Raw genomic sequence first — 21,375 nt, 5'->3', positions numbered from 1 at the left:
ATTCTGCAGACCCACAGCTCAGCGAGGAAGGAGGGGGAGAAGGTGCTCCTGGAGCAGGAGAATTCCCTGCAGCCTGTGAGGTAGCTGTCCCCCTGCAACCCGTGGAGATTCACAGGGAGCAGAGATCCCCCTGCAGCCCATGGAGAACTCTGTGCCAGTGCAGGTGGATGCCCAAAAGAAGGATGTGACCCTGTGGGAAGCCCACACTGGAGCAGGCTCCCAGCAGGGCCTGTGGACACGTGGAGAGAGGCGCCCACACTCCAGAGCAGGTTTTCTGGCAAGGACTTTTGACCACACAGACTCACACTGGAGCAGTTTGTGAAGAACTGCAGCCTGTGGGAAGGACTCACATTGAAGGAGGTTGTGAGCTGGCTCTAGTGGGAGAGACCCCAGGCTGGAGCAGGGGAAGAGCTTGAGGAGTCTTCCCCTTGAGAAGTGAAGGAACAGCAAAGCCAATACATGATGAGCTGACTGTGGCCCCAGTTCCTTGCCCCTCTCTGTCACTGGGGGGGAAGTGATAGAAAAAATCAGGAGTGAAGCTGAGCCTGGGAAGAAGGGAGGGGTGGGGGGAAGGTGTTTTTAAGATTTTCCTTTATTTCTCATTATCCTACTCTGATTTGATTAGTAATAAATCAGATTTTCCCCAAGTTGAGCCTGTTTTGCCTGTGATGGTAATTGGAGAGTGATCTCTCCCTGTCCTTATCTCGATTCTAAGCCTATTGTCTCCTATGTCCATTTGAGGGAGGGGACTGACAGACTGGCTTTGGTGGGCACCTGGCTTCCAGCCAGGTCACCCCACCATACTAGGTGTTGCCCAGACAGACAGCTTGGCTGCCCCAGATTGTTGACAGCCAACCATATAAAATGAACAGTAGCACAGTATGAATCCACTATCGGTTTTAAATAAATTGATTTCATGAGTTTCTGCCAAAGTGTTTCCCTTCTGCTGACCCAGCCAGCCTGGCTCAGCTTGGCTCCCTTCATCATTCCTGACATCACCTGTGATTAACCCATCCTCCTGTATTGATTGCCACCATCTCTGGTTGTGATGCATGAAGTGTTCTTCCACCTTTGCCTTGAGAGGACGATTTCATCTGAGGGGTTTAGGAAGGTTTTTTCCCTAGCCTGTCCCACTAGCACCAGTTACACAGCTGCAAGGCCTCTTTCTCCAGAGGTCAGCTTGGGTCATTCAGGAATTTCCCCTCACTTGGGAGTCTGGTATGAAATTCCCCAAGGGCTGGATGAGCTGTTGAAGCACCTGGGAGCTGCCAGACACTCTTGTAGGTCTAGGACCTCTGACCACTAGGTGAGTGTCCAGCATCCCATGAGCTTAGGGGTGTGCATAGGTGTGAACTGTGGGGTGGGAAGGTCATAAAACATCCTTAGAACCCTTGGCTGGGGATGGTGTTGGACCCAGTGTGTTTGACCTCACCTGGCTGGCTGTCACAATTGAGGGCTGGTTTTCAGCATGCTTGATAGCAGTGGTTTGTGCCTCAAGTCTTTTTGGGAGAGGAATGCAACTGGAATGGATTTCCCATCAGCAAATACGTAAATACTGCAGTTCCAACAGGAATAATTCTTAGGAGAGTTAAACCTCAGTGGTCTTCATCCCTGCCTTTTTTCTTCAACACCTCATTGGGAACATCAGGATTAACCTTGGGCAAATCCACCAAGTGTGTTTCCTCGGTTTCCCCACATGTAGGATAATACTTGGCTACCTCACCAGGGCCTTTATTACGCTTAATTAATGTTGTAATGTGTCTTTGGTTCCTCTGATAAAATGTGTGGCGCGAATGCAAAGTTGTTTTTACTGATTGGATTGTTAATTAAATGTGCACATATAAATGATTTATTGGCATTAGAGAACTCAGACTTAATAATTTAAAATATTAACATCAAGGTGGTTGGATCAATTTTAAGCCTGTTATCATTCAGCTGTTTAGTGACTGAAACAAATGGCACTGGGAAAGGAAGGAAAGCAGGAGCTGGACCAATGGCTAATGGCTTATTTTGTGGTATTTCTATGTGGGAACCAATTTAATAACGGTGTCTTAATTCTGGTGGCTGGCCCAGGCGAGCTGCTGGCAGCATCAACAGTGTGCTGAGTTTTATAGAGCACAGGAGACATGTCACATAGCAGTGATACCTCTTGGCCCAGCTGGGAAACCATTTGTCAGCCTTCAGAGGACCATGCTCCAGCTCAGAACAGCAGCTGACGTGCAGTATTAGCTCTTGTGTATCAGGAAAAAGCATGCAAGCAAGGATATCTGGGGCATGTGTGCATCTGCGAGCTGCTGACGTGGATCACCTTCTGCAGCTGGATGCTCCTGGCCCAGCACCAGGTTGTCCCCACAAAATAACATGGGGTTGCAGTCCCTAACCATAAGGCTTCTGCCTGCTTATATCCTTTTGTCCTCTGGGGTTTATCTAGGCAACTGTTTCTTAGATGTGGGAAGGAGCTGTAGCTGACAGCCCAGGCCCAGGGGGATAGATGTGTCATCCTAGCGCACTAACAAGCTCAGGAACCAAGAAGGGAAAGCAGCCTCTAGAAGCAGATACAGTTGGTTGATCGGATACTGGGACCAGAAAGGAAGGCTAACCATCATCCCTTCCCTTTCTGGCCCCAAGAAAGATGTGCACATTGCTGTTGGTGCTGCTGTGTTGGAGGGTTGGAAAAGAAAGGAAACTGCTGTAAGCAGGATTTTCAAAGGTGAATTCATAAGAGGAGGTGGAAAGATGTACCCAGTACTGTGGAAGGGGCAGTTGAAACCAAGAACAGAGGGCTGAAAGTAAGGTGTTGGTGAGAAATGGCATGCCAGGGACAGTGATCTCACAAATACAAAAGCCCTGAAGAACGTGGGACAGATGGTCTTGGAAAGATCCAAGCGTTCTTGCGCAAGTAAGGAAATTGCTGATTTGAGTGTGAAGATGATTTGAAAGAGAGCTGAGGAGCGTTGGGTACAGTTGAGCTGGAAGACAAATCACTGACTTGGTAAAAGAAGGAAAAAGAATAGAGGAGATAAGAGGGGTGGGAGAAGTACATCATGAGTGTGAAAGAGGCACGAGAGAACCATCTGAACACGAAGCAGGGCTCTAGCAGATTGAAGTGTGCCTTTCACAGGAAGGGCAAGGAGTGTGCTGTAAGTTAAAGAGAACCAAGGAGCTGGGAGAGAATCATAAAATACCATGAGTTAGAAGGGACCCACAGGAATCATGAAGTCCAACTGCTGGCCCTGCACAGGACACCCCAACAATCCCACCACACACCTCAGAGTGTTGTCCAAACACGTACTGAGCTCTGTCAGGCTTGGTGCTGTGACCACCTCCCTGGGGAGCCTGTTCCAGTGCCCAACTATCTTCCTGGGGAAGAACCTTTCTCTCATAAGCTTCCCACCTGCATCCATTTTTTCCTAGTCCAGCAGCTGGGAGCTGTGGTCCTTGCTGTGCTTTGGGACTGGGCTGCATAGCTCTTGTGTTTGTAGGGTGGATTGCTTGTCTTATCTAATTCAGGGTAGCTTGAACTGAAAAGGCTTTTCACATTCTACTGATTTCTGTTTACAGCTCTGATCCCTGATGGTTTGCCACTGGTCTGCACAAAATCACAATCTGAAAGTACCAGATTTAGATGATGTTTCTGAATACTCTCATACAGATTGGTGGCTGTTTGTCCAGATTGTATATTTTGTTTCTGATGTGAGTTTGGAAGGGCGACATCGGCAATAGCAATATTAATGATAACACCCTGGGGCTTGGTTTTGCCCCATACTGCACTGATGGGCAGGGCAGCCTGACCTTGGCTAGGGAGAGATTAAATACATCACCTCCAGCATGATGTAATGACAATAAACAACAAATAGTAGAAGGGAAAGGGGGGAAACATATTGGCAGGAGGAATGCAGGTCTCAAACCGTGCAGTTGTCAAGCGGTGTACGGCACTGCATTGCCAAATGAATATTTGGGAGTTTTAAGTCTTAAAAGAATTGATGCTAAAACTGTCTTCGCTGAAGTAATGCCTTGCCATTTCCTGTGGTTTTGCAATATTGATATTAATGTGTTGCATGTTTATGTGTATGTTTTTTGGATGCTTATAGTAAGCTGTATTTATATACTGCTGCCACTTCCTTCAAGGTCTTGAGCATATTGTTTATGGGGAGCACCTGAAATCCCAGGATTTATGACCACAGGAACAAGTAACTTTAGAGACCTTGTCACAGATAAATGGGCAGTGGAACTCAATATTCCCACACAGAGAGGAGGGGAAGACTTGCCCTTTGGGGGTGCAGGATTAACGCCAAAATAATTTGGTTTTAACATATGTCTCCCTACCTTGCCTGATGGGGGAGTGTGCAGCAGCTGTTAGAGCTGTGTACCTTGCTTTGCAGTAGATGCAGAATAATAAGTGTCTAATGAGATTTCCTCATCTTGGATTCTAAATAAATTAGGTGCTCATCAATAGCAGTTTTGTTCTAGAAGGACTAAATTGCAGAGGCAGTTGCGTGTAATATATCAGCAGTACCTGGGGTGGGCTTTGCTGGCTGGCCTCTCCTGCCTTTGCAGAGCTTTCTTTGCCTTCTTCCCATCAGTCTCGTTGGCCTCCATTTCCATCTTGAATTCAGAAGACGGCGTAGAAACAAGGAAATTGATGCCTGTGTGCAGCACTGTATATCTGTGTGCTTCTATTTTCTTCTAGCCCTGCCTTCAGTTGCCTTGTTGATACTGGCTTTTTGAGAGCTACATGCTGCAATGAAAAGGGTGTGCTAAGAAAAAGAGAACTCTCCCTTGGCTGAGAGATAGCTTACTCCTTATTTGAGTGTGTCATCGGAGCAAGCCTTGGACTGCTCTCCTCAGGGCATCCATGTGCTGTGAATACAGACCTGGGTGTGTATGATAACAAATCAGCTTTCAGTTACACAGTGTCTTCTTGTGCTGTGTTTGATCTGAATAGAAGGAGAAAAATGCGTTGTAAAAATGCAAAAATGAGAAGACTGCTTCAGGGAGTTGGAAAAAGGGCTATAGTCATGGGTATTGAGTTGCAACTAGAAAACATCAGCCGTGGAAGTGTCAGAAAACTTGACAAAAGGCATCCCAGATACGGAGGTTAAAGTCTAGAATTGCTGAAAAACAAGGGAAGGGATTCAAGGAGATGTTGAATTTCTACCTGTGCCCATTTCCTAGCGAGATGCACTTCATCTTGTGTGGAAGCTGCAAACTCTGCATGATGTAGGATGATGAAAACACTAATTTGTTTGAAAACTTTTTTTCTAAAAAGCTTTACATTGTGCCCATGAATTCTGACATAAGAAGAACCTATACATATGTGCATGTGACTGTAGGCAACTCATTCTACAGAAAGTGAGTCAAAGGAGTGCCATCATCTTTAAATCTGTGGCTCAACGTTTTAAGTAAATATCCTTGTTATGCTGGGTGGGTATAATTGTGTAGCATTTATGGACTTAAAAGCCCAAAAGATTGTGTATTTGCAGCTGGATCTAGAAAGAAGCACAGACAAGACCTTTTTGAGATGTATTGAGTTTTTGCTTTTTTTCTGGGGCCTAAAGAGGCTTTATCTCTGTGTGAACAAAGGAATTACCTTCAGAATGAGATAAAAATACAGTTTCTAAGGATTAAAAGACACAGTTGAGGTGTGCATGTCCTGTTCAGGTTTAATACCTAAAGAGTTGGGTGTTGCTGCTCCTGAAATATTTTGGTACAACATCTTTTATACGTTAGACCTTGTTCTGTAAAGCAGCACTTGGTGTAAAGTAATTAATTTCTGCTTGAGCCTGATGTTCACAGTATAGATAATAAATATTCCTTTAAATTTGTTCAGAAGGGATTAATGTTATGTGAGCATGATGGCATAGAAAGTAAATTCTGGTTCACAGGGAGATAGAGGGTTGTGCACCACTTCAACCAACCCACTGTGCACCTTTCATTGATAACAGTTTTATCACAAAAATAGGAAAAAAACCCCAAAATTTGGCATGCAGCACATTGTCCTGCTGGGAAGGGATCTAATCTAGCAGTTCTGCTTTTCAAAACCTCTTGATTTTTGTACGCTTGGAGGTTCATTGTGTTTCCTGGGTTAGAATTTGTAATTTTCTTTCAAAAACAAAAGGCTGACTTGTGTCATACAACAAGAAAATAGCCAGGGCTCAGGGGAATGAGAGTGAAAAGCCATTAGAATCTGCTAATTACAAGATGAAGAGCAGTCAAGCAGTGGTGGTCTATTGGGGAACCACTTTTGCACATTGAGATGTGTGGAAAGACTTTGTGTGTGACATCGGTGGGAAAAGTTTTGCTGAAATACGTCTTGCAGATGGTCTGCAGCTCGGTCCTAAAAGCCAGCAGCTGAGTAATAGTTGCCACCTTCAGTAAGGTAGGAGTAAATTTACTTAAATAATGGGCTTTCTGTACAAACAGCACTAGATTTAGTTCAACTATATACTTTTATTCTACCTATAAATAACAGCAGACAATGGCCACTTGAGTGCAAGCTTTCTCACCCCAATGATTTTCCCACTGTATCAACAGCTTTGCTTAATTAGGCTCCAGCTCCTTGGAATAAGTGTTGTGCTTGCCCAACAGTGAGTCTGTCTGCTTGAAAGAGAAGTGCTGACAAACCTGCCATTTGTTAGCCAAAACATCTGCTGGGTAGGGAAGTGAGAAGTTGTTAATTTAAAATGAGATCTTTAAGAACCCAAATGGTGAATCCATAGAACAAACCTAGCTGAAAATCCAGAAAACTCATGCTTACCTGAGCATGGCTGTGCTGGAAGTTTGAGGTAAATCTTCTTTATTTGTGCAAAAAAGGAAGGATAACAAAGAAGCACAAACATTATGGCCTTTAATTATTTATAATATGGTGAAAGACCCAAAAAGGATTTCCAGTCCATTGTGTGAAAATGTGCACATATAACTTGGAAACGCATCCTGCTTCGCCTATTCTAATCCTAAGGAACAATCTCTTCAGCTTTTCCTTCAGTGTGGGCTTCTGAATTCCACTTCAAGGACCGATATGTGTGGGATAACAGGGGAGGAATGGTCTCAGAAAGGATTATATTAAAGGGAAAAAAAATTCTTAGTGATTTGTGCTCATCTTGCCTTTTTTTTGAGCCCTTTTGGCACAGGTTTGATGTCAGCAGAGGAGGACTAAAATGCTCAGCTATGATTTCGCACGAGCCCACTGGTGAGAGGGATGTGTAGCTCCTGCAGCCACAGTGAGGCATCGTTATGGGTGAGGAGGGGTAGCCAGAGAGGAGCTGTGCAGGTGCTGGAGGATGGGCCACAGCTTTGCTGGAGGCTCTGTCCAGAGCTCTTCCTCGCTCCGTAGAGTTGAGTCCGCTTGGGCATCAGTGGGTGTCCCTTCAAGGAGATGTGTGCGTGGTTTCAACAACTGTCCATCTGGGATCACCTTCATCCAGCTATCCTCCCCTCCCAGCAATGTTTTCTTACACAAAGGAGGGGAAGAGCTACAACCTCAGCTGTCTTTGACTCCCTCTTGCACTGGAGCAGCTCTGACAACTTTTCAGTTGTTCAGCTGAATGTCTTCAAACCTCGCAAAACATCCAGAGCATTTCTGATTGTCTTAGTGTTGACTACTCTTGCATGAGTACCAGCAGTCAGCCAGACTCTACTTCTCCTCTGCTCCTTTCCTGTACAAATCGCTTCCCCAGGGCCATCCAAAATAGGGCTCATCTAGGAGGGAAGGAAATCAGTGTGCTTCAAAACCCAGCTGTCACCAGGTGAACAGTTCCTTCGAATGATGAATGTAGCAGGTATCTCATCTACTCAGGAAGGTCCTAAACTTGATTTTGTTTTCCTTTGCCATCAAGAATGTGCTGCAAAAAATTCTTTTTTTTTTTGGTGCAATCAGTGAAAGTCCCTTCGAATCCTGTGGGTTAATGCTCCAAAGTTACGGTGGGTGCACCAGTCATATTCAGACTGGAGAAATGGGGGTGTGTCAGGTTCAGGACAGAGGTGCTTCTGGTCTGTCTTTGCACTCAAGACCAATTTACTACTTCATTTTACATAATGCTTACCTCCTTGTGAATATGTGTCCAGCCTATGCAATAACAGAGATTTATGGTGGAGTCAAGTCCTTCCCATGTCAAGGAACTGCCCTTCAGATTTCCCATAATGCTGTCTCTGCAGTCAAAAAAAAAAGGCAGGCAGATGAAGAAAGTTTTTCATAGGTCTTAGCACAGAACTTCAGCCCTGGAGCACGTTAGAGCAGTTCTGGAACTGCACCCTTTATTAATCTTAACATGAGTCCTGACGTGCACCTACATCTGCCAATCAAATTTGTTAATTCATATGTAACACTAAAAGACGAGAAGATGCATAATTTTCACATCCCCAGAGCTTTTTTTCCATTGCCTTTAGAGGACCAAGATTCTGAAGGTGTCTCCTGTCAGTTCTGTGGCTCCCCCTGGCTCGCTGAGGTGCGGTGCTACCTCCTGGCAGGACCGGAGCGCCCCGCGGGCGTCTCCTCCCATCGCTCCTGACCTGCCGTGCTGTGCAGAGCAGAGGCTGCCGCGTTCCAGCAGGTGACACGGTCAGTGGCTTTCCTCTGGGGTGCAGTAATGCTTGAGATTAGCAGCCACACAGAACAAAATGCTGTTGCTTGCCAGGCAGTAAACCCTAAACTCTTAATTTTTGTTATGTTTGTTCCTTTTTCTTCTTCAATCTTGTTTTAGCAAAGGCAGCTGGTTCCTTCTGCCTCTCCTGCTAAGAGGGGCTGGAGGTGCAAACCACTCATAGGAGAAGATTATTCATGTGTAGAAGAGTCATTTTAATAACTGCTTTCTTCAGAGCAGGATTACTCACTTGGGCTGGATCGTTGAAGATCCTGCTGCCTCTGCTTTGGGAGTTGCTGGCTCCTGCAGGCAGCAGAAATGGAAGGGATGAGTAAGACCAGTCTTTAAACCCTCTTGCCCTGCACAGAAACACCAATTGATTATGGTAAAGTAGAACATGCAGCCACAATGGATGGTGAGACCCTGTTTTTCATGCCTCAGTGATACAGCTGGTCATAGTAGTGTGTTTGGGGAAATAGGTGCTCTGCCAGGTCAGTGGTGATGTGGTTTTCTTTTGAGGTCCCGGTGACTCCATTCATACATGTCCTGGCAAAATGATTGGTTTAATGTGTACGTGGCTGTCACGAGTTACAAAGCTACAGATCTAAACAACTTCATGACTTCTTTAGGTGTTTAACACGTTGAGTATATTGACTGTTTTACAGGCAACACGAAAGGAAGTGCATTGTTTCTTTGGAGGATTAAAAACAAGTTACTTAGCTGTGTTCCTGGAGAAGCAGCGCTAGAGTGCCTTAACAAGCAAGTCACTGTTTGTTCTGTGACAGATTTGGTGCTAATTTTGCTGCTGTCTGCTCCTGTTTGCATCTCATGGTTGTGGATGAAAGCAGCAGAGCAGCGATTAGCTCAGACCCTGCTGAAAAAAACCCAACACCCAGGGGCTTCTGAAGAACAAGGGAGTGAGAGTAAATTACCCTCTGGCCTTTTTATTTTATTTAGCAGGTAAAACTGTTTGTTGAAACAGAGTTCATTTACAGTGGCACCCCAGCAGACTGCAGCAGCAGGATGAATTACCAGTCACTCACAGTGGAAGCAGGAATCATTCAAACCCTGCATCATCTGTACTCAGGAGTTGAGGTCTCCTGCACTGCACAGTAGATAGCTGCTGGTCCCTCTCCCTTGCTTCCAGAATCCTATTGGGCATCCTGGTCCCTGTTTCAGTACCCAAATAATATTTATATCTGCATTCCCCCCCTCAGTGGGTTTTGATTTTAATGCTTAACCAGAAGCTGAGCAGTTTACTGGATTAGATTCTTAGCCACCAACTGAACAGAAATTGGAGTATATTTTTCATTTGAGGATATACTTTCTTTTCAGGAGCTTAGACTTGGAGGATCATTAGTGAGATAGTACCAGGAGTTTTAACTAACCCTCTAATGATTGTACCAGGGTGAACAAATCTATCTGTGTCAGTTAGCCCAGTGGTCCACCACAAGGCTACTCTTAGCTGCTCTGTGGATTTTCACAATGAAGGGGATTTTTCTCCCTTTGCCCCAAATCTGGGGGCTGTGCAAAGTCCTGAATTTCATGGTGAAGCAGTGCACAGCCAGCTTGGGGCTGTGTTGAGCTGCCTTCCCACTCCCTTTGGAGCGGGGTGTGTTCTAGTCACTAAGTTTATTAAAAATGCATGTGTTAAGCGATGGGATAATTACAGCAAGTTTGGCTGGGGATGGATAGCAGCAGTGAGAGAAATTTAAAAACATCTTTCAGGAAAGATATCAGCTGTCTTGAGAGAAAACAGTTGGCAGCAGGCGGTTCAGCAGCGTGCACTACATCTACTGGCACGGGGCTGGCTGTGGGACACCCATCTGGGGGCAGTGCTTCTCCCTCAGCATGTCTGGGGCTCTTGCCAGCACCCCGGTGCTTACATGCTTTAGGTTATTGGCACTGTGTCATTCCTTTGGATTTCCCTGTAGATTTTGGATAGGATTTTGGCTGGGGAGGGTGCATCTGTGCTTGCTGGTCACGTGAGGAATGTGGTCTGGAGAGAAGATGCTCTCTCTCCTTCTGCTTTTGCCGGGGGGTTGCCTGACTGATGCAGCAGACCATTAATTTGCAGTCAACCAGGATATCTCCAAATGCGACTCCATCAATTGGCAGGAGGTAAATAGATGCTGCCTCTCTGCTTAAGGCAGGGCTGGAGCCCTCTCTGTTTGTCTTCCTCCTCAAACTGGGTGCACCTGCTATTGCTCTCTAATCTCTCCTCCTCTTTGTTTTACTCATCTGCAGCCTCCTGTACTCGGAGCTGGAGGGGTTTTGAAACGGTGATTAGTTGGTTTCGTTAGGGTGCTGGAGACCTTTGTCCATAGGCTGCCAAAAGATGAAAATAACTATTATTTTTATTAGTCCACCTCACAGGGAGGCTGTGAGATTTAGTTCATGTTTGTAAATTGCTTTGGAGATTCAAAGCTCTGTACAAGCACTAAGGATTATTGCTTTCTAATTCTTCAAGGTAGTTTAATTTATGAAGACTTCTAGCCTTGAAAGCATCTCAGATATAGGAAGAGTTAAATCCCTTTGAAATTAGATATACTTCTAATGTTTAAGATAAAAATAACTTCTTCGCTGCTGCTTCATCCAAAAAAGGGGGGCAATAAAAGTAATGGCAGGTTCTGATAGTGCCTTTTTTTTTTTTTTTTTTCCAGGAGTCCAACGTGCTTATTGCTGCTAACAGTCAGGGTACAATTAAGGTAAGTTATTTTACACATCTCGCCTCTAAACACTTGAATCTGTTGATAGTAAAGAGCAAGGTCAGAGACACTGAACAGCCAGGAGAAACCATTAGAGAAGGTCATCTTGGCTGTGGAGGTTTGTAATTTAAATGATGTATTTGCCTCTGGCACACAGTGGAGCGAGCAGGCAGTGCCCCAGCAGTGAAACCAGTTGCAGTGAGGTGTGGAAGAGTTGCTGGTGGGCATCCAGCACCCGCTGCTGCTCCTTGGGGTCCTGGCACCACAGAGAGCCTGGCACAAGCACCTCCCCAGGCCGGTGCTGGCTCCCACGGCAGCAGAGGCTGAGTGTTAACTCACCAGCGTTAACCTGAGCCCATCCTCTGGCTGCTGCAGGTGCAGCAGGGCTGAGAGCTGAGCTGCTGGTGCGCAGGTGGCTGGAGCAGGGCAGGAATGAGCGGGGATGCTCCCTGTCTCTGCTGACTCTGGTGCTCAGACAGGCAGTAACCATGCAGCAGCTGCCAGCACGGGGCTTTGGGAAAGCATCAGCCTTCCCCGTGCACCGAGATGCCAGCGCAGTGCCAGGTTTTCAGCGCTTGAATTAAGTCTCCCAGAGTGTCTGTTCAATGCATTTCCATCCATGGAATGTCAGGTGATGATAGGGAAAGGACTGCCCTTCTTTATGTGTCCCTCAGCCAAGGCAGTACCAAACTGAACCCAAACGCAGAACTTCATCCCACATTCTACACAGCAGCACTGCCCTCCACCTATGCTGTTAGGTTCAGTGGTTAATGCCCTAAGCCTGTAGCCCAGACCCCTGGCAGCGTTCTGGAGCTGCTGCTAAAGGGGTTTACCTGCTGTCTGCAGAGTCATACACTGCACTGTCACTGTCATGAGGCTGAGGTCCTGATTGTCCCTCACATTCCTGAGGCAGTAGCAGTTCTCTGGAGCCATACCAGAGCTGCTGGTCTGAACCACCCTGGAAAAATCACCAAGAATGCAAGAATGGTGAGAGACCCAAGTGGTCTGTGTTTAACTGCATGTCAAGATTTTTTCCCCTTTTCTTGGACTCAGGTGGCTGGGTTACTCCTGCTGTTGCAGCATGTGATGCTGTAGCCTCTCATTCATAGGGTATTTATCACATTCTGGAATTGGTTGGTGGTCACTTTGCTCACTTCCTCCTTAGTAAAATGGACAAAATGCACCGACACTTTTGATATTTTGAAGTGAATCCAGCAGCAAGAGCAATGATTAGAAAGGAGAGGTTTTGCTCGTGCACTTTGCTTGTTAATGAGAGAAGGTAGACAGAGAGAAATGTGCAAACAGCCAGGGCTGTCAGAACTCTGGTGTCTCCATTTGCCTTTGGCAGCATGCAGCGGGAAGGTGGGATGGTCTGGGAGAGGCCTGGGTTTGCCCAAACCCACACCACTGTGGGGACAGATGCCATACTGGGCATTACCCATGAGCTACAGCTCTAGAGCTTGTCCCAGTAAAGCCCAACCAGGCTAATGCAGACTGTGGCAGCCCCACAGGCACTTTTCTGCTGTCAGAGGCTGCTGTTCCATCCCAGCCTGGACAAGGGAAACAAGAGCACAGAGGGCTGGGCTGACAAAAGCTCTGATCTCTGTTACAGGATTTCCAAGAGCTGTGTGATTGAGGGGAAATGAGGCATCTGTGGATGGTTTTGCTTCATGGCTCATTTATCATCACACAAGCAGACATCAAAATTGGGATGCTTGCCAAGTGCTTATCCCATTTGTGGGATATTATTGCATGCTGGTGAAGAAAGGGTAAGGGGTGGAGATGGAAGGGTCAGTCCTGTCTTGGTGATCTATTTGCTGACGTAGGAAATACCGAATGTCATAAATTCCTATTCTAAATGTCTCGTCTTCCTTACTAATCAGGTACTGGAGCTGGTATGAAGGGTTTTCTCTCAAGGCATGAGGTACTTGGTCCTGCTGATATGCTACAGTATTCATCTGGGAACCACAGTGGGACAAGAAACCAAAACCACCTTGATGTTCCTCCCCCAAAACGATCATGTTTGGGTTTTTTTCCATTTATGGACTTTCTAGGACATTTTGAGATACTGGTAACACCAGTGAACTGTGCCATCAACATTAACTCCACAGACTTTGCTGGTGGTGGTGGTGGTACGGTTGTCTAATTTTTATGATAGGAAAACAAATTCTTTTAAATAAAGACAAAAAGGAATAATAAAATTTATTGAGCCACAAGCTGAAGCTGGAAGATTGTCTTGTTGCATAAGGGAACAGATTTACTTGTGAAGGGAGCTTACGGGAGCACACAGGGCTGTCCTCAGTTGCACATCTCCAGTTACGTTCGTCTGGACTCTTCTTCATCCTCACTGGAAAAAGAAAGTCTCTAAGCCTTACCTGGACACGCAAGCAATTCACTTTGAAATGCCATCATGGTATGGTTCTGTTGTTCCTTTGATTTATTAATTATTTTTTAGATGCATTATATGTTGAGAAATGTCACCGAGGTTGACACCGTTGGAGACCGAAGTCCTCTAGTCATCAAGAAGAGAAGGACACCTTCCCCTTCCTCCTCTCCTTAGACCCCTTCCTTGCCCCAAAGGGGCAGTTCTGAAGGAGAGGATTAAGTTTCATGTGGGCCACCTGCCAGCAGCAAGATGCTGAGATGAGGGGGCCTGCAGTTCCTGGGACCTGGACTGACCTTGCCAAGACATTGTGGGATCAAGATCTGCCTCCCACTGGCCTGGCTGTGTCTGGCTATCTCAGCTACAGGAGGAAGCTTCTAGATCCAGTTACCAAAGCCCTGCACCACTCAATCACCTGTGTGGTCTGGTTGTGTTTGCCCCTCTCTGCACACCGTGGAAGCCAAGCATTTTGAATGTTGTAATAAGAGAGGGGACACAGTTGGTTTGTAACGTGTTTTCAGAGCCATGATATAAGTAGCCTTATTTTTAATGGTCATGCATACACTTAATTGTACATATGGAGGGGGAATAAACCATGAAGCTGGGAGTCGTTGTTGCTTTCTTGGCAGGATAGCAGAGCAGATAAGAAGGTGCAGACGGTCGTCACGAGCAGCAGCCAAGCTAAACTGTCAGGATTGCTGCCAGAACTCGTTAAGCTTGCAAGTGGATTTGGTGGGCGTCACGTCTTTTCCCTGCCGTGAGTACCAAAGGTTCAGTGCAGACAGTGGTACCTGTGGGAGTGTTCTGGTTTGCACACACATTCTCTCTCCGTTCATTGCCTGCAGTCCGTGTCAGCAAAGCAAGGCTCTGCTGTGGTCATGGGCTACCCATGCAGGAACCCTAACAGGCCTCGTGTCCTGCAGGTGTTCAAAGCCTGATTCTGATCTTCCCAGGAGCATTGTGTGATCTTCTCACACCCTTTGCTCACAGAGCAGGGAGGAAGAGCAAGGATGCTCTTGATATGAATAAAGAAGCAGGGATGAAGCCTTATAGCAGAACTGGGGACAGCTCCTGTCCTGGCTCAGTGCTGGTGCACGTTTCTAGAGGGTCATCTACGCTCCTTCAAAGGTAGAAGGATGTGGGGGCACACCACCAGTAGCTTCTGGACAGTCTAGTCCAGTGGGAAGAAAAGTGCTGCTGAGCTCCAAGGGAGGGGTGGTGGATGGCTTTCAGATGCTGCATGCTGGTTTTCTTCCATGATTTCTGGTGTGTCAGTTGGGGGTGAGAGTGAGGAGAGAAGGAAAGGAGAGAGGAGAGAGCACGCCAGCTTGTGTCCTGCTCAGAGTGCTACCTGCAGCTCTCTGTTGTATGAGTGAGCCGAGTCACTGTGGCGGAAGAAAACAAAATTGGTTCCTTCTGCCTGATGGCAGCTGTCCGACACGTCACACTGAGCACTAGTTTGATTTCCATTTTGCTGCATTTTAAGAGCATTTGGTGTGGAGTGACAGTGCTGAGCATCCATCCCAGCCAGGCCCCTCCAAAGGCAGGGCTGATGTGCTGAGCCATTGCCATTGCTCTTCCTGCTTCCCCTGGTTTCAGGTGTGGGTTTTCCCCAGCCTCTGGCTTGTTTATCAATGCCTACTCATTTATTTTGCAAACTGCTATGGCTGCTGTTGTAGCCCAGCCTGGTGCCACGCAGCTGCTGTTGGCAGGTGACCTCATTCCTTCTCTCCCCCCACTTGAAGATCCTCTGTGTTTTAAATTGAAATTGCTCTGACAAAGCTGAGATCTTTAAACAGGAGAAAAAAAGCAGCTGTTTTGAATGCTGTAAGGTTACTCCTTGAATTAAACAGGGAAAGCTGTTTAACATCGGCCGCCTTTATTTCTTCGGTTTTCATTCTATTTCAATCAAGATAAAATGCAAATTTGGTGTCTGGCCCTAATTAGAAACACAGCAGCTCATAAACACAAGTTGATGGCATTTTTTTGTCTTCGTCTCTTTGTCACAAGAGGTAATGCTCCTTATTTTAATCCCCTTAATTTTCTTTCCTTCAGGTAACTCTTCACAGTTGACATATTAAGTCACATATAATTACTGTAATTTTGTTTGGTTTTTTTAAACAGCGTGTGGTCAGTATTTTTTTTAATTAGACACCTCCTCAACAAATGGTTCCTGCCAGGTTTTCAGCCTTTTTAGAGTTGGGGGATGATTGACTTTGGGAGGGATGTACAGGGGTCTTTGGTCCAAGCCCCTGTCCTGAGCAGAGCTTACTCAAAGTTGGATGAGGTTGCTTCAGGGCCTGGAGATGTTCACAGTTCAACCAGGCAAGGATTGGAAATTCCTAAGTCCCTCTGGAAAACCTGTTCCAGCACTTAACCAATCTCCTTGTGAAAATTAATTGCAGATGGTGGGCACTTGGAGGCTTTAGTCTCACTTTCTTTTGAGAAAACCAGCTTACAAAGCCCTTGACTGGAAACTGCCCCAGAACGGTTTTGCCTCCAGCATTCGTGTCCTTGCGAGAGGTGGTGAGTCGGATTTTTCTTTGAGAAAAGGAATTTCAAACCTTTCTTGGCCAGCCAGCCTCTTCAATTAATTTTAAAGCATTTAACAGAAGAGTAGGAGGAACATGCCTTAGTGCTAAAAAAAAATTCAGTGCTGGAGGGAATTGAAAATGATGGTCAATGGGAAATTTAAATTAGTATCAACATGTCAGGACTCTGCTGCAGTGAGTGCAGCCAGCTGCTAATGCCAGTGTTTGACCCGAGTGCAGAGCCTTGTTTGTTTAGGGTAATTTTGTTTAACTATGGAAGGTCATAATGACATCAGCAGATAATTGGGAAGGCAAATCTCACTCCTTTCCAGCTCAAAAGTGCTCTTTCCTTTCTCACTGCTTTTCTGGAGGCCAGAAACACCCAGCAAGGACCTGCCCAGCCCAGGGGTGAGTAGAGTGTTCACTGTTTGCTTTGAAGAACTCATCTCGTGTGTCAGCAGCACCCGGCATCCTGGCGGGCATCCAGAGGAGGTGACTGCATCCTGCTCCTGCCAGCCTTCACCACTGCCTGCAAAGACTTTTCCTCGAGGCCAGCCTCATGGGATGCTCCTCACCTGATCTCAGAGAGGGATTTTCCTTCCTCTCAGCAGTGTCCTGCACTTGTTAATGGGTGGAGCATCTGTAGAGGTCAGGGAGTGTCACCTGCTTCAAATGCTGAGGATCTGAGAGGTTTGGCTAGTGGGAGGGTGTGCTTGAGACCATGGGAATCCACAAATTACAGCAGCACCAGTGGCATAAGGAGCAGAGCCCACATCTATCTTCTTGGTGCAGCACCTGTAGCCCTAGTCCCCCCAGCCTTCTGCTAACCATCACCACATGGTTTGCTTTAATTTTGCTTTCAGAGGGAGCTGCAAATGCTTGAAGTGATGATCATCTCTTCCCTGTTCAGTTACAAGGCAGTACTGGGGTAGGTTAAGTCTTTACATTCTTCATAAGTTAATTTAAAAATGTTTAGTTGGGTTAAAGCAAGATGAATTCCCTGCTCTGTGTGTTAACCAGCCATTTGACCTGAGTAGGTCTCACCAAAAAACTCTTTCAAATCTCTCCATCTTAACTTCCACATCTTAAATCTGGCTCTGGCTGATGGCTGGCCATTGTAACTCAGCAGAGGCGCGACAAGAATTTGCCCCCCAACATCAAGCAGCAGGGAAAACTACTTAGGAGGGGGAAAAAAAGTGAGGGCTTTTTGACATCTCTTAGAAATAAATTGTGAGAAAGAAAACTTAAGTATGAACTTCCCTTGACCAGTGTGCAGGGGAAGGGAAGAAGGTGGTTCCACCTCTCCCAGGAGCGCAGCGTCTCGCGGGGCTCCCAGTATCACGAAGCTTTCAGGGCAAGGAGGGCTCCATATGCACATCACAGCCTCTAATCTGCCTGGAATAGAAAGTTTGCAGCGTGCCTGCTACCGTCAGTGGGCTGTGGTGGAAAATAGCTCATCAGGGAGTGAGGCAACAAAACCAATCTCCTCTGCTAGCTGCTTGCCTAAAACCTCTGATCCATGCAGAGAGAGACAGGTTTTATTCGTCTCCCAGTTCTGCCTTCCCTAGTGTCTCCCCAGTCTGTTCAGGGAGTTGCACTACCTCGATGCTCTTGTTTGACTCCCAGAATTTGGGGGTGGAGACTTGCATGAATAGCAGAGGAGTGTGAGCACCATGAGCATCTCTAACACCATCATCCTCCCTGAAATCCCCCCAGTGCCTCTGCCCGTCTGAGAACTGGGGAGCACACGCTCTCATAAGATTCTTTCAGGCAGAAAGGAAATTATTGGGAAATAATTTTGGAGGTAAAGGCTGTCCTTAGGAGGCACGAGTAATAGCACGTGACAGCTGACACTGAGCCAGCAGCATGAGCCCAACAGGAGTCCCAAACCCACAAGCACTGATGTGCCCTTGCAGCCCCAGGAGCTTCTAATTCATTAATTAGAAGTGTTCATTTTAAGATTACCTCATCATAACCCCCTCAGCATCGAGAGTCCCCCAGAGAGGGCCAACCACCACGCTGGGCCTGCAGGGAGCCACAGGAACACTGCTGGGCTCTGATGGACCGAGCCATGGAGGGGTGAAGGCACTGGTCAGTCCTGTGTGTCCCCTTCTCCAGACCCCACGGAGAGGACAGTGACCACTGGAGGGATGAGCAGCTCGTGCTGCAGGCATGATCCCAGCACCTGTCTCTCCACTGTGAGATGTGCAGGGATGGGGAAGGAAAATGTTCAGCAACTCTGATTTTTGTCCTTAGGGGCCTTATTTCAACAACACGTTTGTCTTGATTACAGTGCTTAATCTGACTTGTCAAAATCTCCATAAAACCATTTAGGGTGTTTAAGAGGGAAAATACACTCCTTTTATCCCCTCAGATCTGAGCAGGAACTGAGCCACCAGCCCCACTGCTCCTGTCCCACTACCAGTGTCCCGGGTCAGAGACGTGCTCAGGGTGCTGCCTCCAGGGATGAGCCCTCAACACCCCCAGCGTGGTGCCAAGGCTCAGCAACCCATTGAGAGTTGTTTTGTTTATTGCTTAATAGCTATGAAAACAATTACCAAGAGCCAGTGGCTCTTTCCTGGTCCTGTGGTGACCAGAAAACATCCTGAAGCTGGCATTGATCTGCAGAGAGCACAGCAACCCCTGGCTGAATGGGGCAGGGGATGCTGAGGGGAAGTAAAGTGGGGCTGACCCCTCACAGTCACCAGAACATCACGCTCGAGCTGGCACCAGACGGGGTGAAATGGGCCAAAGCCCAGCAGACCGTGATGGCACAGCCCCAGGGAGGGCTCTGAGTCCTGGGAGGGACGTGGGACAGCGCTGCCCGGGGCTGTGGGCAAGGGAGGGAGGGAACCCCTGCTCCCCAGCTCTGCACTGAGGAGGAGGAGAGCTGATTTCCAGGTTCTTTAAATGGGATGGGAAATGGTGGGTTTACCTTGCTAACGAAGGGCAGTGGGGCCAGGAAGAGTTCGGAGCACCACGTCTGTTTTGTGAGGTCTTTAGAAGCAGCTTCTGTCTGATGCTAGTGGAGAAGACATCCCTGTGTGTCCCAGCTCAGCCAGAGAGGAGAGGATAGCATCGATTACAACCTGTCCCCCCCTCCTTTTCTCCTGTTCAGTTTTTTTCCCTGTAGGAGATTAATGGGAACTCTTTGTCTTCTAACATGACTGTACCTTATGAATTCTCTGTCTCATCCTCATCCTTTAAATTATCCACATAATAAAATATGTATTCAGTGATTCCAGGTCATAATTTGATCTGCTTAGGGAAGAAAAGGAATGATAGAGAAGGGTTGCCAGCATGCTCAGCTCTCCTCCATTTATCTTTATTTATCTTCTTTTTTTTTTTCCTAACAACTTGTGTGCAGCCAAGTGATGGAAATTCCAGTACCTGTGTGCTGGTTGCTTGCAGGACAAGCATCCCCCTCATCCCCCCCCAGCTCAGCAGGACCCACTGAGCTGCTCTGGCTGCCGCCATCTCCTGGCAAAGGAGATGTTTGAGGTGGTGAACCATCCCTGTAACTCCTGCCTTGCCCTCACTGCTTCTGGAATTAGGTTTATCCGACTGTAAAATGGGCACAAATTTGCCTCCATGCCAACCCCACACGTGTGTTGGTTCCTGCAGGAAAGTGGGTCTGCAGGAGTAAAGCTGGAGGGGCACATGAAGCACTCGGGATGTGCCCAAACTGCTGGCAAAGGCAGAATGGCATGGCCTTATCCCAAGGCACAGACATGGGGTTAAGGTTCCTTCCTTTGTGCAGCTCCTGTACAGCTCTGGAGCTGCCAGAGTTTCATTTTAATACCAGATTTAAGGTCTGAACATGGGTTTTAATTATTTCACTACATTCCTGTGACATCTAAAAAGCCTTGTGCATGGCAATAGCAGCGCTAAAGGGCATTTTGCACTTTGAAAAACCCCAGGAATCTGTAATGTCCTGATGTCGCTGAGGTATGCTGCAATTCCCCACAGGGCTGGAAGGAGGAGGAGGAAGAGGAGGAGGGAGAGGGAGTCCAGCACCGCGCAGCCAGTGAGGGGACATCTCCAGTCCAGTGTGCTCCAGGCATGGAGCACCCCCGAGGCTCTCATGTGGAGGAGTAGGAGACAGTTTGGGGTGGGAGGGGGCTTGTCCTCTTCTGCACAGGGGCAAGGAAACTGTCCCTGAATGAGTGACTGTGCCGAGACCATTCGATAAATCCTTGCACTTAGCCATGGACTGGCGTCTCTTGTGCACCAGTTTCCCCCGTGGCTCTTTCCATAGCTGTTTGTCTGTCTGGGGGCCCGCAGAGCCTCTTCTGATGGGATGCAAAGCCTCGGGTTTCAATGGCATGGGCTGGGGGAGGGCATCAGCGCTGCTTCTTGGAAGGCAGGAATCTGGGGGAAAGCTTCCGAAAGGAGGCTTCAGGGAGCTTCAGCACCACTTGTTCTGAGCCCCCAGAGGCTGCCTGCCTCTTGCCTGTGCTGTTAAGGGCTGTTTGTTCCTGCCAGTGTGTGGCACTGCCCATGGCTGAGAAAGCAAAGGCTCCTCGCAGCGATGATGCTTTAACGATGATGAAGTGTTGCCGCAGGCATTGCTTACCCTGGACAGGTAAAGAGGGGCAAAAGCCAGATTGGCGCTGCCCACCCAGGGAAGGAGCACAGCTCCGGGCATTTCTGAGCAGCCGAGGCCTTGCTGCTGCACCTCCTGCTGGGAGCAGCGGGACAGAGGGGGAAGGAAAAAGTGAAGACAATGTCCCAAAGCACCCGGTGTGCTTTAGAAAGCTGGGAGCTGTTGTGCTTCGCCAGGGTACAAGTGTCTGGGCTTGGATAAACCCTTCTGCTGGGTTGGCCCTGGCAGCAGGGGGAGACTTCCAGCTTGCTTTGCTTGGCAGAGCCTCAGGATGCCAAAGGGGTTGTGCTGTGTTTTGTCAAGGGAGGAGATGCTCTATCCAACACCTGCTCTCGGTCCCTGCCTGCCCAAATTCCCTGCTCCTGCCTGCAGCCTGTCCTCTGGGCAGGCTGCAGTCTCCATCCTGGTGAGCCAGGAAAGCCACTGGTTGCTTTCCAAGTTTTTTGTTCATGTTTTGAGGCTGGGGGTGACAGCCCCGTGGCAGGACCCCCTGCCATCAGGGCAACGTGCTACCCCACAGCCCTGCCAGTCTGGGTGCAGCTCCTGCTGGGCTCTAGGCTCCAAGAGG

At 47.6% G+C, this 21,375-nt stretch overlaps 1 protein-coding gene across 2 annotated transcripts in view; it reads left to right on the top strand.

Annotated features, from left to right (window-relative positions):
• COP1 (COP1 E3 ubiquitin ligase) overlaps positions 1-15,651 on the top strand; it is a 125,820-nt gene extending 110,169 nt beyond the window's left edge. For both annotated transcript variants that reach the window (XM_039555938.1, XM_039555937.1), the window contains exons 19-20: positions 11,243-11,287; positions 13,171-15,651. In XM_039555938.1, coding sequence (XP_039411872.1) covers positions 11,243-11,287; positions 13,171-13,188 — 63 coding nt within the window. In that variant the 3' untranslated portion in view covers positions 13,189-15,651. The remainder of the gene's footprint in view (positions 1-11,242; positions 11,288-13,170) is intronic.
• The last annotated feature ends 5,724 nt before the right edge of the window (positions 15,652-21,375 follow it).

Source organism: Corvus cornix, chromosome 8 (assembly GCF_000738735.6).
Source record: "Corvus cornix cornix isolate S_Up_H32 chromosome 8, ASM73873v5, whole genome shotgun sequence".
In the NCBI taxonomy this organism is placed as follows: Eukaryota; Metazoa; Chordata; class Aves; order Passeriformes; family Corvidae; genus Corvus; species Corvus cornix.
The sequence above is the reverse complement of the archived record's forward strand: the minus strand, read 5'-3'. Positions and strand labels throughout refer to the sequence as shown.